We start from the raw sequence: 19790 nt of genomic DNA, 5'->3' as shown, positions 1-19790 counted from the left end.
CACCGCCCCTCCCGGCCTGCCCCGCGCCGCCCGCCCCGCCCCGCCCGGAAGCCGCCGTGAGGCGCCGCCGCCGCCATGGCCTCCGCGCGGGCACCGGCGGCGAGAGGCGGAGCGCGGCCCCCGGCGCGGCCCCCGGCACCGCCAGAGGTGGGGGCCGGGGCTCCCCGCGTGTCCCGGCCGCGCCCCCAGCCCCGTAACCGCGGCGCTGCCACGGCTCGGCCGGCACCGGGGCAGGGGGAGCGTCGCGGGTGAAGTGACCGAGACGGGGACGGAGCCTCAGGGGCTGGGTCCTGGGGGGAAAAAGGGGCCGCGGCGCCAGGGTCCCCCCACAGCCCCCGCTGCCCCCCGCCTGCTGCTCGGCCTGAAGGGGCCCTAAAGCTCTGCCCTTCCCTTGCAGGCCACAAAGAGCAAACCCCCCGAGGAGAGCGATGCGCCGCCCGCCAAGAGAGCGCCCATCTTCTATGGCAGCTTGGAGGAGAAGGAGAGGGAGCGGCTGGCAAAGGGAGAATCGGGTCTGCTGGGGAAAGAAGGGATGAAAGCTGCGATCGAGGCTGGCAACATTAACATAAGTAGCGGTGAGAAGGCTTAAACGCTTTTTTTTCCCCTTGGCTGTCTTTTTGTTTGGGTCTGCCTGTTGAAGAGAGGTCTCTTGTCCGGCTGCTATTTTCAATCTGATGATGTTGTTTTTGGTCTAGGTGAGGTTTTTGATCTGGAAGATCATATGAGCGAGCGGCAGGCAGAAGTGTTGGCTGAGTTTGAGCGCAGGAAGAGAGCCCGGCAAATCAACGTGTCCACTGATGACTCTGAAGTGAAAGCCTGCTTGCGAGCACTCGGGGAACCCATCACGCTCTTCGGAGAAGGTCCTGCTGAAAGGAGGGAGAGGTGCTGTGCCCACCCTTGTCTGTTGCAAACTGGGAGCATTCGGCTGTTCCCAGTTTATCAAATTCCTCATGTTTTCCGTGTAGTCGGCATGCTCTGAGTGCTGCCAGTCAGTGATGTTACATTCCTACATGGCAAGAGTTGTAGGGAAAGGATGGCACTTACTGAGTGTCTGTGGGATTAGATGAGAATTCGCTGAGTGAATGTGACATAATATCTTTCTTTTCAGATTAAGAAATATCCTTTCAGTGGTTGGCACTGATGCATTAAAAAAGACTAGAAAAGATGACGACAGGTCAAAAAAATCCAAAGAAGAGGTAATGTTTTCTCAGTGCTGAGGGAAATGTGTATGTTAACCTTTTTGATACCTTATTCTGGTGGTCTCCAATCTGTCCAAGGCTTTTGGGTTTGGTTGGTCTGTGGATTCTCACATCATCCCTTCTTGCTCCTTCTTCTGTGTCACCCATTCTAGCAAAACTGGCAGTGTATTATCTGAATAGGGAACGTGAACTCTGGCTTGTACTCCAGACCAAACTGTGTTGTGTACAGCACATGAATCAGGAGATTAGATGTTTGGACTGTCACGTAGTATAGCAAGTCTGTTATTATTTGTCTTCGGACTGGGAAGAAAAAACTGTTTCTGCTATACTGCATCTCTTTCTGCCTTTGACTTGTCTGTCTTCTGCTTCTCCTTTCTTTTTTCTGAGTCCATTTTTGCCTTACTGTTTTGGGGGGTTGATATAAGTGGAAGTCACATCAACTGAATGGAAGAGCAGTATCATGGTAGCTTTTTCTGTGGCTTTGTTCCTTGTCTTACAGTATCAGCAAACCTGGTACCATGAAGGACCACGCAGTCTGAAAACAGCAAGGCTGTGGCTTGCTAACTACTCACTTCCCAGGTAAAGAAAAACAATGTGAATGAAGGAGAGATAGAACCTTTTGTAAGATCTAACTGCTAATCCTGCTGTGGGTAGTGCAGGAAATTTGGGATCAAAAGAGTGGGGAACAGATACTGGTAGACAAATCCAGTGAGATTAAATCTTAATAGTGACTGACTTTGTTAGCCCAGTATGGGGGAAGTGAGAGTTTCCAGCAGCAGGGCAGGGAAGACTTAGGGAGTTGTTACTCCATCTTTGGTCTTCACAGGGCAGTGAAGCGGCTAGAAGAAGCACGACTACTCAAAGAGATTCCAGAAGCAACCAGGACATCACAGAGACAGGAGCTGCACAAATCCCTGCGAGTAGGTTTGGCATCTGCTCTGCTGCCATTTTTAAGACTTTGTGCTGATCTCTAAAGAGGTCAGAGAAAGATCAGCTGCCTGGAGGTGCTGTCCACATGCATGTAGCTTGCTGTGCCTGTCTCCATTGTAGATCTCCACATTTACTCTTTTCTGATGATATGCGTGTTCTACCTCTGTTTCTTCAGCGATTCGGAGACCTGCTTTTGTTATTCCCCCATGTTGCAGAGGGATGAACAGATGTCCCTGCATTGCCTTGTCACTTGCCTGTGAAGCGAGAGAGATTGCTTCCTGGGTTTGTCACAAATTTAGCTGGCAGGAAGGGACTGCTTGTTTTTTTCTTCCTGTGCCATGGTCACTATTCCATAAAAAAGTGGAAAATAATAACCGTAACACAGTAATGGAAAACATCTTTTAGAATGGTTCTGAGACTTTTTTTTCAAGCACGTTAAGTCAGATTCCTAACTTAGCAGAATGGTTCAAGCACACAGTGTGTTGCTGCTCTAATCCTGTTTATCCCCACATGCATTAGCTGCCAGAGGATTTGCCTCTCCCCTGTGAGCACCACACTGCCTGCCCTACTCTTTCTGGTTATGTTCCTTGGCTGAGATGTAGGAGGCCCAAACTGCAGTGAGGTCCCTGTCAAAACTGTAGTCACAAAGCAGGCCTGCAGGGCTATCAGTGGCAAGTGGTGGTACAGTGAGCACTAAGCTGTGCCACCCAGCAGTGTTAGCTTCCATCGGTCAGGCTTGCTTCATGGTCCTCCTGCTTGGAATGGCTCTGAGGTAGCTCCTCCTTTTGGAAGTGACTTTCCAAAGCGCCCTGTCTGTTCCTTTATATGTCTGTTGTCTTTCCCATCAGGTTTTTGGCCAAGGCTTTCCCTAGGTCATTTGTAGTTTACTTACTTATTGTTTCCTTTGCATTTGGTTGCAGTCCTTGAATAACTTCTGCAGTCAGATTGGAGATGATCGCCCGCTGTCCTACTGCCACTTCAGCCCTAATTCCAAATTCTTGGCTACTGCCTGTTGGTAAGTGTTTTTTGTTTTGTTTTGTGTTTTTTGTTTGTTTGTTTGTTTGTTTTTAAAGCACTTTAGGGGATGAAGCAGCCCAGCAGGAGTGAAGGAGAGGGATATTATTGTAGGTCTGTAAATTGTGAGAGTTGAGAAATGGATTTTCTTCCTACTCAGAGCTCCATCTTCACTCCACTTTAGAGCTTTGCAGGGATTTGAATCTGAGTCCATTAGTCCCAAAGCATGCTGGTGTTTTACCCACTGCAGAACCTCTCATTGTGTTCTTGCAGCTCTGTGTTAGAAAATTTGTTTGATATTCCTGTCTACACTGACTTCTATTTCTTGTGTTCAACAGGAGTGGACTTTGTAAGCTCTGGTCTGTGCCTGACTGCAACCTTGTTCACACCTTGCGAGGTAGAGCAACTTTCATTGAAATTCTTTGCATAGTTCTGTTCCTTTCTGGGCCAAATTCCCATACCTGAATTGTTTTGTAACTCGAAAAGTTGTGTTCTTTGGGCATATTTTATTCTAACAAGATCATTACTCAGGCTTGCAGAGCATGGACACGTGTCAGATAATCCAGAGGAAGTCCTGACCTTTCTCTTAGAGAAAAGACCAGTTTGTTATTTCTCTTTCTGGATAATATTTTTGTTTTACCTTGTTTAAAAACCTGGTCTGAATTATTTTGAGACAAGTACTAGCATTCTTGGCCAGACAATGTAGTAAGAGTGAGGTTCTTTGAACAGTGAACAGAGGTTTGAGTAAATAAAATCTCTTCGTTCAGATGTTGAATTTTCACTGCGTTTTGAGGGTTGCAGATCTTGGTGTCTGATACTCTTTAAGTGGGTGCTACTGGAATTGCAGTTTAGCTGTGTGACTTCACCCAAAATGGGAGGACATGGTGGAAGTATGCTCTGGTACCTGACTAACAAGATCCTGTGGCAGATTATGAATTTTGATTTTCCTTTCTTTTAAGGACATAACACCAATGTAGGAGCAATAGTCTTCCACCCCAAAGCCACTGTCTCCCTAGACAAGAAGGACGTTAACCTGGCCTCGTGTGCAGCTGATGGTTCTGTCAAACTCTGGAGCCTTGAAAGGTTAGAATGACACTGGGCGTGCACAGTTGCAGCATTGTTGCTTTGGGGGTTGAGTTATTAAACAGTGGACATTTACCATTCTCCTGCAAATATAACCTTTTCTTGTAGTTATACCAGTGCAATCCCTGGCCTTGGTATATGCCATCTTCTTTGGCAGGAAAAGAGATCACCCTGATAGGGGAATCAAGGTGAGGGAAAATTGTCTGGAAAGAATCAAGTCAGATTGGCTGTTGGGCATTAGCAAGTTGCTTTGGGTGATGGATGGAAGATCTGGAGTGTTTTTCATACTAACCTTTCATCTGGGAGGGAATTTCCCCTCTTTGATATTACATGAACTTCTGGGTTATTGGAAAGCACCAGTATGCAGAGAGTGACTAGCCAAATACATAACCATGCACAGAAGTTCATCCTGTAAGAAAAACCTTTGGCTCTGTGTCATTGCACGGTATAGTTCTAGAAAATGTGCAGCATCTATCTCAAGCCTGAGAAGTGTTGTGAGCCATAGCATCTGCTGTGTTTGAAAAGCGGAGCCCTGCAGTGCCTCAGGAAGAGGCAGGCAGCTCTGAGGTCCTTATTTCATTATCCTTACCTGAAAGCCACCGTTTCTAATTGCAGAAGCACGCTTGTGCCAAGCAACAGCTGTTTGTTAGTGCCATGTGACCACATCTCTATTTGGTCTGTTGGAAAGACACTCTTAATGCTCTTCAGATCTTCTGCTAAAGGCTGCTGAGCTGCCTCACGTAATTCTGGGACAGTAAATGTTTGCTCTCTCCTGCCTGCCCTGGGTTTCATCAGAATAGCAGGGTTGGGATGAGGCGGTATGGGATGTGTTCTGTGTAGTCACAGTAAAGCGCCCTGCTGTGCACTCTGAGCTTAGTTTCTGCTGTTGAGGCTTTCAAACTGCTAATAACAAGGACCTTGATAATTTTTGAAACCAGTTATCCCAGGAGAACTTATAACTGAGGATATGAGTGTGTATAAAGGGGTTAGACTTAAAGCTTCAGCTGTGTGAACAAAAGGCAGAATTTAGAGTCCCTATAGTCAAAACTCTTGACTTTCCTCTCTGGGCTGTGCTTAACAACCAGCTTTCTTGAGATCATAGCTACAAAGGCCTGGCTAGAGCCAGCCACCCTGACCAGCGTCTGATGACTTCTGTTTCTCTTTTCCAGTGATGAGCCAGTGGCAGATATTGAAGGTCACAGCATGAGAGTGGCACGTGTGATGTGGCACCCCTCTGGGAGGTTCCTGGGTACTACTTGGTATGGAGATTTTTTTTTTTTTTTTTTTTCACTTTAAGATATTACTATTTGCTGTCAGTGTGATTCTTGAAAGACCTCCTTTCTCACATGAGACCCAGTTGGTCTCCAGTTGGAAATAAAGCATCCATAAAGTTAATGAGGTATCCCGTTGTTCTCTTTGGAGACTTCCAGCTGCCAGAGAAGCAGCCCACGGGCTGCTGCTGACTCGTGAGTGTGGGATGGGAGATGTGGTGAGTGGGACAGTGGTGGCAGGCAGACACGAACACTGCTGAGGGAGAGTGTGCTGTCCTGAAGCTGAATGGTGCACAGGTTATCTGAAAATCTAATTCCAGAAGCAGAAATGGATTGTACTGCTAGGGGGATTTCAGTGAGATACCTGCATTCTGGCAGTCAGGATCCTTGTAAGCGATGCTGTTCTGTTCTATTCTCTCTTCCTTCAAATTCAGTTTTAAAGGCTTTACAAAGTTAACCAAACAGTCTCTGATCTCGTAGTAATCATCCTGTGGCAGTTACTGTTTTTTTTCCTCTTTTTGTGTGGCTTTCTGAGGCCATCTGGGCTCCACTCTATCAACTCAGAAAAGAACAGCATCTGAACAGGGAGTGTGGTTTTTGTACACTGCATCTCCTAACCTGCAAATGGATCAGCATCGCCTATTGTGTGATCCCTTTGGAGTTTTATGTGGACATTTATGTGGACCTAGGGAAGCTCCCTGCTCTCCCAGGGGTGTGCTGAGGATTTCTGAGGTTTTACTATGGACAGTCTCACTCCTGACATGTTTTCCTATGCACAAGAAACGGTTTTGAACCAGCCAGTGTGAATGTGCTGACAGCTGTTATGCGTGTGCCCAGGTCAAACAGAATTATCTGCTCAGATTGGGAATATGGAAAAATACATTTAGTTGGACAAATGCTTTGTTTTTGTAGCTATGATCACTCGTGGCGCTTGTGGGACTTGGAAGCTCAGGAAGAGATTCTCCATCAGGAGGGGCACAGTAAAGGGGTCTATGACATTGCCTTTCACACGGATGGGTCTCTTGCTGGGACCGGGTGAGTTTGCTTTGCATCAAGACTGTATGTGAAGCACTATCGAGGTTTTGGTGCTGGCTGATGCCAAATGTCTCAGTGTGGGTGAGGCTGAGTGTGTTCTGGCAGTTGCTGAATCTGAGGGGTGATGTTGGTCGGGTTCTCTCTTTTCAGTGGACTGGATGCTTTTGGCCGGGTGTGGGACTTGCGCACGGGACGCTGTATCATGTTTCTGGAAGGCCACTTGAAGGAGATCTATGGACTGAATTTCTCCCCAAATGGGTAAGAAAGGAGTTTGCATGGCTTACATGGGAGCTCTGAGCACAAGGCTGAGCTTTCAACACATTCCTACTTGGCCCCTTGGCAGATACCATGTCGCAACTGGCAGTGGTGACAATACTTGCAAGGTGTGGGACCTCCGCCAGAGGAAGTGCATCTACACCATTCCTGCCCATCAGAACCTGGTGACTGGGGTGAAATTTGAACGTGAGTACCTCCTGTCTGTTCCTCATCCCTACCGTTCCTGGGCTAAGGTGGCAGGGGATGGGGCAATTCCAAACCACATCCTCAGATCAGGAGGATCTGTACTGGTTAATGGTAGATGATCTGTCACGGTTTTCTTTGCAAATCTCACTTCTCCCTTTTTCTCATCCTTAACTGCAGCCAATCATGGCAACTTCCTGCTGACTGGCGCTTACGATAACACGGCGAAGATCTGGACTCACCCTGGCTGGTCCCCTTTGAAGACACTGGCGGGTCATGAGGGAAAGGTGATGGGACTGGATATCTCCCTTGATGGTCAGCTGATAGCGACGTGCTCCTATGACAGAACCTTCAAGTTGTGGACAGCAGAGTAGCTCAGGTGCTCATGGTCAGCTGGGACAGAGATGTTAATGGCTTTGAACTAAGACTTGTCTTTTTTATATTAAATTAAAAAAATGGCTTTTGTAACATACATTACAGTGGCTGTAATCACTGGCTGTGTCTCTGCTTCCTGGTTGAGGTGGTTTTGAAGCATCTGTTTGTCAGGGCTTGGTTGGAGTCAAAGCTTGGATGATGTTCTACTTCTTAGGACTCGTTTTATGCTGCAGACACTGTTTCTATACCTCCCTTCCAAGCTAGGCTCACAAGTTTTCTCCAGTTTGTTTTACACATCTGTAGGTAGCCACACAGCACTTCATGGATGGTGTGCTGTACAGCCTCAACACCGTTCTTACCTTCTGTTTTCCAGGCTGCTTTGATAGGAGTCTGTGGCTTCAAAGCTCGTTTGCATTCAAAAAATAAAGAGTTGTCAGTTGTTGGAGGAAAAACGTTCTTCTATCTCTGCAAGTTAGTTTGAACATAGAGGCCTGCATCTACTTGCAGTAGATGTTAAAGGCCAAGGGTTTTTATTTTCCATGTACCATCTCAGGCTATCTCATGTCCTAGCTCCTTGAGCTGTCTCACAAATTGGGTCTTTCAAATCCATGGATGTTATCTCCTGCTGAAGTTTTTTCTGTGTCTCACTACGTGTGATACAAAGGCTACTTCAGTGCAGGATTTTCTTGTTCTAACTTACACTGTGAAGAAACGTCCTATTTGTTGTTTGTTCCTTAAACTGAAGTTTTGCAAATGTGGTCTGGAAAATCAAAACATAATTTGTATGTGCACCCTGACCTCTGTGCCTGACTAAGAAATGGAAAAAAGCTTCAAGGGAAAAGAGAAGACATTCATCTCCCCTCTTGTCAGCTGGAGCTGTCCGTATTACCTAGGAAAGCAGACACAGCATTGTTTTCAACGTGTGCAGTGTACGTGGGACCATGCTGTTTCAACATCAAACTACTCATGGGTTACTTTTCCAGCAGAGCTGTGTGCCTGCTCCTCCTCCTAGCAATATGGTGGCACCTGCTACGTGCTGGATGCTCTCGTTTGCTCCCAGGAAACATGTTAACAGGCTGGAGGCCAGGAAATAGCACAGAAAAATATTTAATTGAAATCTCCTCTTGTGTAAGCCTAGATACCCAGCTATGTGTGCCCAAGTACCTCTTGAAGGGTCTGCTAAAGGGACTGCCCGAGCTCAGAAGCACAAGCTTCCAGCTGCAGAGCCAGGGATCTCCCTGTCCTTAAGGACAAGCTCCCCAAGGGCGTACCTCATCGGGTTGCCATTCATGGGGCAGCCCTTGCCCAGCACTTAGCCAGCCTGCTCCCCCTGGAGGCAGCAGCATGGTTCTAGCTGGCTTTAGATGAAATTTTGGACACCCATGAACATTCTGCATTTACACACACACACTGTCCCAGGGGTATAAGTGCCAGTGCAAGATTTCTGTCACATGGTGTTTGGCTCCGCTAAACAGGACAATGAGCTGGAGCAAGGAGAAGGACGACACCTTCCCTGCTTGATGCCCTGGCACCCTGCAGTGCTGCCTGTTGGCTTAGCCAGAGACCAACCTGGCCAGATGTGAACCATCTGCTCCACAAATGGGAGCCAGATGTGTCCTGAGAGCCTACTGCCTCACAGCAATGTAAATACGCCGATTATTCAGCTCCTGGAGCCCTCTGGAGGCACTGCCATGAGCTGGCTCAGGGAAACAGAACAGCGATGCTGATTTAAATCTTGTCCAGGGAAGGAGACGGAGATCCCTGATTTCTTCTCACACTGTCTGATAAAGTCTAAGGTGGTTGCTCTTTTTCCTCCCACTAAAACCAGCTTTCCTGCTGTAGGGCAGCAGTGATGTGATGAGACCTGAGAACCACCGCAGGGATGTACATGCTTTCTCATAGCTCCTTGGTCCTCTTCTGCTAGCCCCCTTCATGTCTGCATGGAGGTTTTGCAAATCAAACAGTGCTCTTACAGGAGTGAGAACTTGGCCTGAATGCAGCTATGATTTGGCTTTTCTTCTAGACAGCTCTATAATTGCTTCCCACCACCTACAAGCTATAAGCAGTACAGCCCCTCTGCTGCCCCTGAGCTGTGTCACCGCTCTGCAGGTGCAGCGTTGTCTTGTGCCTGCAGTCAGGGGCAGCTGACAGGGAACTGGCTGCCTGCGGGGCAGTCTCTGCTGGAAAGGTTCTTATGGTCAGAATACTGCCAGCTCCTCCAGCTCCAGGTCGGCACCGTTTCTCATCCGCAGTAAGTGGATCCCTGAGTTAAAAGTGGCACAGAGCAGCGTGGAGCTGTCGCAGACGGCCAGTGAGGCCAGTGGTCCTGCTCCCTCGAGGCACGCAGTGGCCAGGCAGGCTGGGAAGGCAAGAGAGAAATCATTCAGGATGTGTGGTTTTCCAAGGTAAGGGACGACCACCCTGAGCTCCCACATCCTGGCTCTGCCCCTGTGTGTCCAGCTGCCCATCTGCTCACCCCTCGGTCTGCTGCAAGGGAGGTGAGCCATGCGCAGGGCTGTGCTGCCCCCTCCGCCCCCCATTGTGCTGGGTGAGCCCCCCTGGGGTCCCTGCAGGCCAGAACAGGGATCCAGGCTGAGGCCAGGCACCTCCACTGGAGAGAAAACCAAAACAGACAGACAGACAGAGCTGCAGGGCTCACGTGGAGGCATTACAACATGCCTTTTTCTCCCAAATAGTTTATGATCAAGAAAAATTCTTTCCAAGGGTTTTAATAAACCCCTCACACAGTTTTGATAAACCTCTGAAAGAGAAACAAAAGTAAGATTTAGAGTGTTCAGAGCCACATCAGCCTTTCTGTTTGTGTCTGTAATAAGAAATCCTGATGTATTTATGCAGGCACCAGCCCCACGCTGAGCTGGTCGCAGAGCCGTGTGACAAGGACATACAGGCAGCTGCCCTTCACAGCGACGTACGCCTGCCAGACAGCACCTGAACTAGAGCTGACAGCTGAAGGTCAAAAGAGTCAACGTGCAGAGCTGCTGCCGACCCCAAGGCTGTCTCAGCGTGCACAGGCACCAGGGTAAAAAGTGAGGTGAGTGAAAAGAGAAGGTGAGAGTTTTACTGTGGGACAACATCAGGTTTCTACTTTTATTCTATTTAAAATAATTGTGTGTGAAGAGGTTCTTAGTACAGTGAGTGTCTAATGCTAATGATTTTTGCTGGACCCAGCACACAGCATGTCTGTGAACCCAAACAGCTTCCCAGAAGGAACTGTCTCTGCCCTCTGCACAAGGCATTAGATAACAAACCCACTGCTGTGTCGGGGCTTGGCAGGTAATCAGCCTTTGTGTCCAGCTCACGTGAGGACTTAGCCCTCACCAAATCCTCCAGCAAGCAGGCTAACCCTGAAATGCCTGCAGTTCCCACTCAGAGGGTGATCACAGTCTGTGCTTTGCAGCTTTCCACCTGTATCTGAGGGAAGCCCTGGAGTTCCACTGCCCTTTTTCATTTTTATCATTTGCATTTCATTGCTGAACTTGGACACCTTTCAAAACCAGCTTGTCATTGCTTCCTTTTAGTTAAAGGACACCCACCACCTCCAACCTCATGCACGCAAACGCCCTCCTGTGCTGGAGGGCAGGCAGAAGCCCCTGGCACAACACCAGTTGCTCTGCTGCTTATCTCCACCCTGCCCCGTGGCTGCATTTGATTAAAATTCAGAGGTTACAGGCACACACAGGTGTGTTCTCATCACCCCAGGGAGACAGAAACCAAGGAAGCAGTTTTGCTTTCCCAGGGTAGCACAGTCAGTGGGCAGCACCCTCCCTTACCTGCAGTGTCTTGGTCCCAGACCTTCACTTTGCTGTCGTACGAGGATGTGGCAATGCTGGGGGCGAGAGCAGGGCCCCGTGGAAGGAAGACACAGGAGGTTGTGGTCTGGAAATGCCCTTTGTACTCACGTACTCGGCTCCTCGTCTGCCGCAGGTCCCACAGCTGCAAGGCAACAGGCAGTGCTTAGAGCTCAGGCTCCGTTAGTGTCACTTGCTAACATGGAGCTGTTCTGTGAAGAAAGGGAGGAGGCTAAAGAGCTCCTTGCCAATCCTGAGTGCAACATCTACCTCCAGCAGTGCAACATCGCCTCTAGCCCCCGCTTATGCTCAGAGTCCTAGAGCACTTCAGACCCCAAAGGATTTTCACCATTTGTTACCATTCAAACACGTCCCTGCAAACTGAAACAAAATCACGGTGCTTTAATGAGGAAAAAGACCTCTTACTGCAGCAGACTCACCAAAGAGACAGGCAGGAAGGAACTAAGCTCAAGCCTTACTGGTGACATCAGAGTAAGGCCAAAGCAGTGGGATCTGTGCTCTGCTGCAGGCAGACCCTTGGAGCACTGATCTGCTGCCCTCTGCTGTGTGCGGTGGAGGTTAGAGAGAAATCAGAAGAAAGCAGGACTTGCTGCCCAGCCAACTCACGGTTGCTTCGCAGCCCTCCCCAGCGAAGCCGCTGCTGCTGCTGAGGACATAGCGCCCGTCCTGGCTCACGTCGCAGCACGTCTGGATGTGCTGCTTGCCTGGAAACGTGTGTGCCACCCGCAGCTCCCGGCTGTCCCACATCCTGGAAGCAACGAGAGGGGGGAAGGAGGACGGGGCATCACTGCCACGAAGGGCTTCCCTCGGTGCCCCCACTGTGCCCTCACTTTGCCTTCGATCTCTTCCATCATGGGACAGTCTCCCTCCTTCCTCTCAATGCTGTCACTGCATACTTGCATTTGTCTGTCCCACGCCCTGAGTCCTAAATCAGTATTTAGCCAGAGCAGCTCTGTGGAGCTCCGAACCATTTTTCTTTTTACACATAGTTGAAGCCCAGTGCTGCTTACTGCCTCGGGTGTCCCCATGCTGTCCTTCCCTGGCAAGAGACCACCCTCCAAGACCCAGGTGAGCTGGAAGGTGGCTTCTGGCTACACCAGGACTTTATGAAAAGCAACCAACCAACCCCTTGTGTACCGACATTTTCCATAATCCATTGCCATGTACCCCAGGTTGTAACTCCCTTCTCCGTGGCCACCTGTAACACTTACTTGACAGTTTTATCCTCTGACGTCTGGATGACATAGGGCTCCCCAGGAACCCAGCACAGATGTGTTACCTGTGGAGGGGAAGGGAAGAGCAACACGCTGCCCACCTCTGCGTGCAGCCCAGGCTGACATCTGCCTGTAGGTACACAACCACAAAGCTCCCCCGTCCTCGCTCTCCTGCTGGGTAGTGAGCAGGAAATGACGGATGAAGGTTTTTCTGTTTCCCACCAGTGCTGTTGGGACCAGTGCTGGTCTGATCCCAGAGAGGTGGCTGGGCTTTATTAGCAGGCAGAGAGGCACCAGCAGCTCAGCGGGGCACAGTGCCATGGGAATAAGGGCACCACAAGCACCAGAAGATACAACTCCACTGCCTAGCTGGTACAAGAGGGAATTAATAAATCACCACACGTCTCGTGGTATCTTTGTGCTATGAGAGGCGCTGTTTCCTGGAGGAAAGTGTAACTACCCCCAGGCTTTGATCTCCCCAAACATAAAGGCAATCTGTGCCTTTAGGCGGTGCCTCAAGGGCTTATTGCAGTGCCAAGCTCAAGGCAAATTCACTCTATGTGGCTTTACTCGTGAAGTACCCGAGTAGGCAGCGCGTTGCCATTACAGGATGCGAGCAACCAGCGGCTCCTACCAGGTTCCTGGAGACAGCAGCTCTGCCCAGGCACCCTCCGGTCTCTATGTCCCACTTGCAGACAGTGTTGTCTCGCGAGCCTGTGCACAGCTGAGTGGCATCTGCAACCACACGTTAACATACAAAAATTGTCAAGATAAACTGTGAAGAAATCATTGTTTGGGGAATAGGAGTGTGCTGGTCCTCACCTGGGCTCACAGCCAGTCCAGTAACAACCAGGTCATGTCCTGGGAAGTGCTGGCTTGGCCCTGAAGTCCTGTGAAGCTCCCACATCATTACTGTCTTGTCCCGGGATGCACTGAAGATTCTATTTGAGTCGAGGGCACAGGTGACCTGCCAAGGACCAGATGGGAGAAGTAGGTCAGCTCCTGCCCAGCCCAGCCGTGTGCAGGGAAAGCACAATGCTGCTCGGTCATGTCAAAGTCTGAGACATGCAGAGATGTGATAGGGAGGAGCCTCACCTTCATGCTGTTTTGCAAACGCTGGGTTGCTCAGTGCTCACACGGAGGACCTGTGACTCCTGCTTGCTCCTGCTCTGCTAAACCCTGGCCACGGGCAAAGCCCAGTGCAGTGGGGCCTGGGGCTCTGCCTTGCCTTGCTGTGAGCCCCAGCCTGGAGAGGGCAGGCAGCAACTGTGGCTCCCAACAACATGCAGCAAAGGAATGAGGATTTTACCCCATGATGGACCTTGCTTTAGATTTCTGGTACAAGAAGAACGTCAACAGCACTTGGCTATTTTTCATCTTTAGTTCTGGGCCAAGAGCAGTAATGACACTGAAAGGCTGCATCTCTCTTGCCCTGGACCCCAGGCTCAGAGAAGGTTTCCAGGGTGTTTTGCATCCCCCTCCCCTTCAAGAGGAATTTTGCAAGGAGAGGTTACCTCATTAACTTGATTCATTATCTCCATTCCCACCCTGAACTGGCACCTTCACGAACACCAACAGACCTCTGTAGAGCTATCACTACTTGCACTTTCTGCACAGACAGTAGTCAGGACACACCAGGATTTAATAAGAGCTATGAAAAGAAAAGCCCTCAACATCCCCCTTTGTCCCCAGGGATGCCCTGAACTGGAGACATGGGCTGGAGAATGTCTTGGTACTTGCCTGTGACACTTAACAGGAAAAATGCTCGCCCGTTCTTAGCCCAGGAAGATGAATGCCAAATCCCAGCTCACTGCCGATCGCTTGTGTAGCACAGCTGGGCTGTCTTAGATGAGAAAGACTGAATACATACTGGCTCTTGGGTTCACAAGTGGAAATTTCACTCCCAGGAGTTGCAGGGGAACTGTTTTTGTGATGGACCCCAGCTTCTCCCACTTGTGAGGGGATAAAGCTCCTGAGGTGCTCACTCTCCCCACCTAGCACTACACAACCCATGCACCTGAGTGGGCTTCACCTCCCAGACAGACCCACCAGAAGCAGACAAGGGTGCAGGACTGTCCCAGGAAGTCAGCCAAAATTTCAGAGGGGACAGAAGCAGTGAAGCAATGAGAATGGATTCTTAGGCCCCAAAGGTACAGCGGAGCCACAGAGACAGAGTGATGTTAACCTGAGCAACAGGAGCATCACCAAGGAAAATCCACGGCTGATGGAGGAGCAAACCTCCCCTGTCCTCCCTCAAGGACAGTCTGTTTTCCTGACCCCTACAGCACAGTGACAACAGATGCTCCTAAAAAGAAGTGGTTGGTGCTGAGGTTGGTTAGAGATCACGGAGCTCAGCTGCACGCTGTCTGGAGGCACTTGTGCCATGACTGCTAAATGCCTCCTCTCCTCCTGCTACCTTCTCCAGCATAAGGGCAAGTCCTGGGGAACAGTGCAGGTTGTTGGCTCTGTAACGAACCCAGACGGTTTCCGATCACCTTCCCTGTGACCACAGCTACAGGCGACACAGCCATTAACCGGCTTTCCCCAGAGCAAGTGCAGAAGCTGACTGAACTCCCCAGCTCCTGCACAGCAGGAGGTCACGGATGACATGGGGACAGCAAGCCCAGGCTGCAGACAGCCCTTGTGGCAGTGGCTGGCTGTGGCAGGTCAGCTTCCTTTTCAGGTTGTTACAGTAAGGAAAGAAACTGGAGGCTGAGCCAGGCATTTCTGTGCAGTGCCTTTGTGAGTAGGCAGGGTGGTAATAAAGGCTTATTTGTCATTTTCTTGGTTTCTTCTTCATCTTTCCACAATCAAACAGTGAGGGATGGTGAGATCTGCTGGGTTAACAGTCTCACACCAATTCTCCTCCACCCTGAGTGGCAAAGGGGGTTCCCAGTCTCCACAGCCACTTGAGCTGGGCAATGAAGGAGCCTCCTGGTGAGCACAGGGAGAAAAGGAAATGCAGAAGACTGATTTTCTGACTTGTGTTCTGGCACCTGAAGGGAAGCTGCAATTACCAGGAAAGGCTGACTCCAACAGATCGTCAGCTCTGCTCTGTGGGAAGGGCACCTGAACAGATACCAACTGTAGGAGGGAGGAGGCATGCTATCACCATATACAAATTGTTGTTCTTAAAGGCGAAAAAATGCTCCAATTTTGGATGTATTCTCACAGGAGTAAGCAAAAGCACATTCCCAACACAAAGGCACCTCACTGCTAAATTTGAATTCCAGCTTTGAAGCTCACATGTGCTGAAGCTTCTGAAAGAAGACATTGGAATCAATGTAATGCTGCAAAGTAAGCCTTTCCCCCCATCCTGTTTTCAGAAACAATTACTTTTATGGCAAAAGCTTCCTTAAAAAAAAAAACAAAAAAACACACAAAACACAAAAAACAACAAAATGAGCCCAGTACACAGTCACTTTGAGCAGGGGGATGAATGAAATGTGAATTCTGAGCTCTTCCTAGGGCAGCACCACCAGCCCCCTTCATCCCTTCAACTTCCCAGAGCACAAGGGAATACCTGGCTACTCCCAGCTGGGAGGCACAGCACGTATGCACCCCTGCATGTTTGTTCTCAGAGTAGCATATTTGGTTTTGTAATCAGGATGCTGGATGGAAAATTAAAGCCCCGTTGTTCCTGGGCACAGCTGTTTTGTAGAATAACAAGTCTAGTGGGATGAGACCTGAAGAAAAGCAAAGAGCATCTCTGAATCAAATACTTGACGTAGTAATTAATCCTGAGTTTTTGTCACGCAGTCTCTTGAAGGGAAGATAAGCAAATAGCCAAGTGTCCTGGTGCCCTGTTTCCTCTGGCTGCAACCAGTGCTTCTTTCCTGGACAGCAAAGTACCAGCTGGGAGCTTGGGAAAAGCCTAACACATTCTGACACCCAGGTAACTCTGACAGAGCAAAGTGAGCCCTCTGTGGATGACAAACTGTGCTCTATCATTCCTATTTTCCCAGTTTCTGGCGGGTGCAGAAGACCCCAACCACACTCAGCTGACACTCACCTTGGTGACTTCATGCTCATGGCCAATGAACCGCCTCAGCACAGCTCCAGATCTCCAGTTACAAACAGCCACTCTCTGCAGAGAACCAGGGGAAGGAAATCATCAGCAGCAAAATGGGACAAAGAAGGCTCATGCACTATCTTGGTTTATTTTATACTCAGACCTGTGCACAGACCAAGATTGAAGAGTGAACAGATACTTTTGGTTTTGAGCTCCTACAGCCAATATAACTGCCTTTGGAGCCTGTCTTTTGTCAGATAACATCAGAGAAGGGTCAGCTCATTGGTTCTAAGCTTGGGTGAAAGCATTTGACATGACCTGACCTCTGGAGAACGTTATGAAATTTGACCCAGTGTGCTTCAGTGTGTGCCCTCATTCTAAGCTTACCTTTTCCTTCTCAATTCGGACAGATCACTGACGAAGTTGGTAGCAATCACAGAAACATGTAAAACTCACATTTAAGCCACATCCCCTTATTTTTCTAACGTCTCTGCCAATATATTTTCCTGCCTGTGACTGCATTTTGTGCCCTGTGGTGGGCCAGTACCATACCTTATCCTTTCCTCCTGACACACACAGGTCTGCTTTGAGAGCAGCCACAGAAGTGACTGCATCGGCGTGCACAGGGTTGTGCTGAACACCTCTGCCAGGTCCTGTCTTTTCCACGGAGCCATCAGCCCTGCAACAGGCAGAGGAACAGTGGCAGGAGCTGCCGTGCATTTTAAGGCAAAGTCAGGGTGATATCACCCACTTGGACTGAGGTTTAGGAGATTGCGCCACTGGCTGGACTGCAGAATGACAACGTCAGACTTTAAAAAGCTGAAGGGAAGCTGTCAACAGACAAATGTGTCTCCGGGACTAGGTGAGATGGAGTATGTCTATTCTATACCTCGAGTTGCTAAATATTTGTCTGTTTACTCACTCCACGCCAGTGCAAAGAACAAAAGAACACCGCATTTCATTTTTTCCAGTCTCCACTTCCATGAATGCCTTTCAGGCTTTGCTGCTGTCCTGGCAGGCCCAGCACTTTGGCTCTTTGAAACCAGCCTTGCCAGGTGCTTCTAGTCCCCCACCAACCTGTGCTCTCAGCTGATCCTCCAGGCAAAGATCATCACTTTTGCTGCCAGATACTTAATTATTGCACCTTACCGATGAAAACTGATGGCAGTGTGAAGAGATGATGAAGCATTTTGAATATTTGGGCTAAACAGCCACTCCTAGACCTTTTAGCCTTCAGAGAGAGCACTGCCTTAGCAATCACAGAGCATAACCACTGGTCACATTTACATATTCAGCCACTCCTGTGAGCTGTATTTTGGATTTTAGTCCGCCAAATAAGCTAGGCAGAATTTAGAAGCAAGGGTCAAAAATAAATTCTAATTCATAAATCCAATAATGAAGCTATTGAACCACATGCTTGCTATATTCTCCATTCATATACATGGTTTATTAACACATGATCATCTGACGTTGCTTTACCTGTACTTGGTGGAGTGGAAGCTGATTTTACTCTGCAGTTTCCCCATCCCACTACTGAAAAGCACGGCTTCAACTACGGCCAGCAGCACTGAGCATCACTGCATCATCTGAGGTGCTTGCTGCTAGGACGTGACCTGAGGGTGAGGAGACACAGCATTACCAGGAATACAGAGAGATTTTTGCTTCTTGCATACACAGGACAAAGTGCAGGCAACACGGTATCTACATCTTAACTTTGTTTAGAATAAGAGAAAAAAAATCTCAGTGTAAGGGATGTCTGGAGCTCCCCAGTCCAACCTTTTGCTTAGTGTAGGGCCAGCTGCCGAGATGTGGTTACTGGGGCTTTTCAGCTGAGCTTTACGAATACCCAAGCATGGTGAGGCCACAATAGAGACGGAGCTGCTGCCTGTACTTCTTCTTGTGCCTTACTCCTCCTCTTACTCCATTACCAGGACTTCCATATTCCTGGGAGATCCCAGTCTACACAATTTATCCTCAAGGGTCATGTTCTGGGAAATTGTCTGGCTTGGGTGTGACACAACCCCCACTGATTAAAGACACTGGCTACGGTCACAGATGAAGGGCAGTCACCAACAAACCTGTTCCAATGACAGTGAATTACCATGTACAGTAATTGGATTCTTCTTAGATCAAGACGTATTAATGGGATTTAGTCTGCTCTAGGTGTACGCTAACACTCCCATCTTCTGGACAAGTAGTATTTTGCTAATAAAATATGACAAAAAAACACCCTTCCTACTTGATCTAGTGAAGAAAATACATGCTTCAAGTCTCTCCCACAAAATTTTGAGAACCAAATAGTAGAAGCACTAAGCAAGAGGTTTTTTTTTTGTTTTGTTTTGTTTTTTTTTTTTACACAATACATTCCCTTTCTAATTTTATCCCGGCAGCCTTTGAGATTAGCAATTAGTAATACCCAGTTAATCTCTGCCTGTTCTATCTGTGAGTTTGCATCAAAAGATGCAAAGAACAATGAATCTCACAGCTCAGGGGCAGTGTTAACTCAATCATTTTCTTCTGGTCAGACTGAGTTTCCAGAGTGTTACATTATGTTAGGAACAAATGTGATTTTTCTGTGACAAGAGAAGAACACTGGAATTTGTTTCTCCCACAAAATAAAAATCTCAGAGCTCACCTGGGGTCGGCTCTCCAGGGCTGGGCCCCTTCCCACCCTGACTTCAGCTCGACACAGGTGGGATGGGAGCAGAGGCCGCGGGGGCTACAAGGGCAGCGGGAGCTGTGCGGTGCCTCCCCGCGTCCTGCCTGCTGCAGGAACGAGCAATTTTCCTGACTGCTGAATGAACGAGCAGTTGTTCTTTGGCAGGATGTGCACGGCAGGTTTTATTCCTCGGCAGGCTTTCCTACGCATTTATTGTGAACTCGGTCGATCACCGAGCTCTTCACAGCACCGTGCCGCACTCAGGGACCCCGCAGCAAGGGGTTCACCCAACGCTTACACCTCAAAAGACCGAATCCTGCGTTGGCAAATCTCCTGCCCTCCCTTCCCTCTAAACGCACTGCTTAAAAGAAACCAAAAACATTTTCTACCGTATTTTTTTTTCTAAACAACCCATACCCGAGGCTGCTCCGACACCGCAGTGTGTTCACCCCCCGCTGCACCTCCAGCGGCGGGGCCATCGCCCCATCCCCACGGGGCGGCAGGCAGCCCCCGGGAGCAGCCTGACAGCGACCACAGCCCCGGGCAGCCGTAACAGCGGCAATTCGGGTGAAATCCCGGCCGGTTTGGTACAAACCCCGGGCTCCCCGTGCCCCCAGACCGGCTCCCGACGCCGGCGGCTCCTTGGCGACGGCCGGGGCCGGGCGAGCGGCGGCTCCGCCTGCCAGGAGGGGCCGTGGGGCCGGGCCCG

The 19790-nt window shown here is 49.3% G+C and overlaps 2 protein-coding genes across 2 annotated transcripts; one reads left to right on the top strand and one right to left on the bottom strand.

The window, feature by feature from the left end:
* The first annotated feature begins 31 nt into the window (after nt 1-31).
* PRPF4 (pre-mRNA splicing tri-snRNP complex factor PRPF4) lies at nt 32-7801 on the top strand. The gene is made up of 14 exons (XM_082775362.1): nt 32-147; nt 398-575; nt 696-882; nt 1109-1196; nt 1699-1778; nt 2026-2119; nt 3050-3144; nt 3482-3540; nt 4103-4226; nt 5396-5485; nt 6410-6532; nt 6683-6790; nt 6876-6994; nt 7172-7801. The coding sequence occupies exons 1-14, from the start codon at nt 76-78 to the stop codon at nt 7363-7365; spliced, it is 1611 nt and encodes a 536-aa protein (XP_082631488.1). The 5' UTR covers nt 32-75; the 3' UTR covers nt 7366-7801.
* Nucleotides 7802-8517: 716 nt separating this feature from the next.
* Nucleotides 8518-19708, bottom strand: WDR31 (WD repeat domain 31). Its single transcript, XM_082775278.1, has 10 exons — nt 19499-19708; nt 17902-18035; nt 16975-17101; nt 16423-16497; nt 13233-13377; nt 13045-13145; nt 12408-12475; nt 11803-11944; nt 11158-11320; nt 8518-9725 (listed from the first exon to the last, which is right to left on the bottom strand). The coding sequence occupies exons 2-10, from the start codon at nt 17946-17948 to the stop codon at nt 9565-9567; spliced, it is 1029 nt and encodes a 342-aa protein (XP_082631404.1). The 5' UTR covers nt 17949-18035; nt 19499-19708; the 3' UTR covers nt 8518-9564.
* Between the last annotated feature and the right edge of the window lie 82 nt (nt 19709-19790).

The sequence above is a fragment of the Aythya marila genome (genome assembly GCF_965140915.1).
Source record: "Aythya marila genome assembly, chromosome: 19".
Classification (NCBI taxonomy): Eukaryota; Metazoa; Chordata; class Aves; order Anseriformes; family Anatidae; genus Aythya; species Aythya marila.
This window is presented reverse-complemented; position numbering and strand designations above follow the sequence as displayed.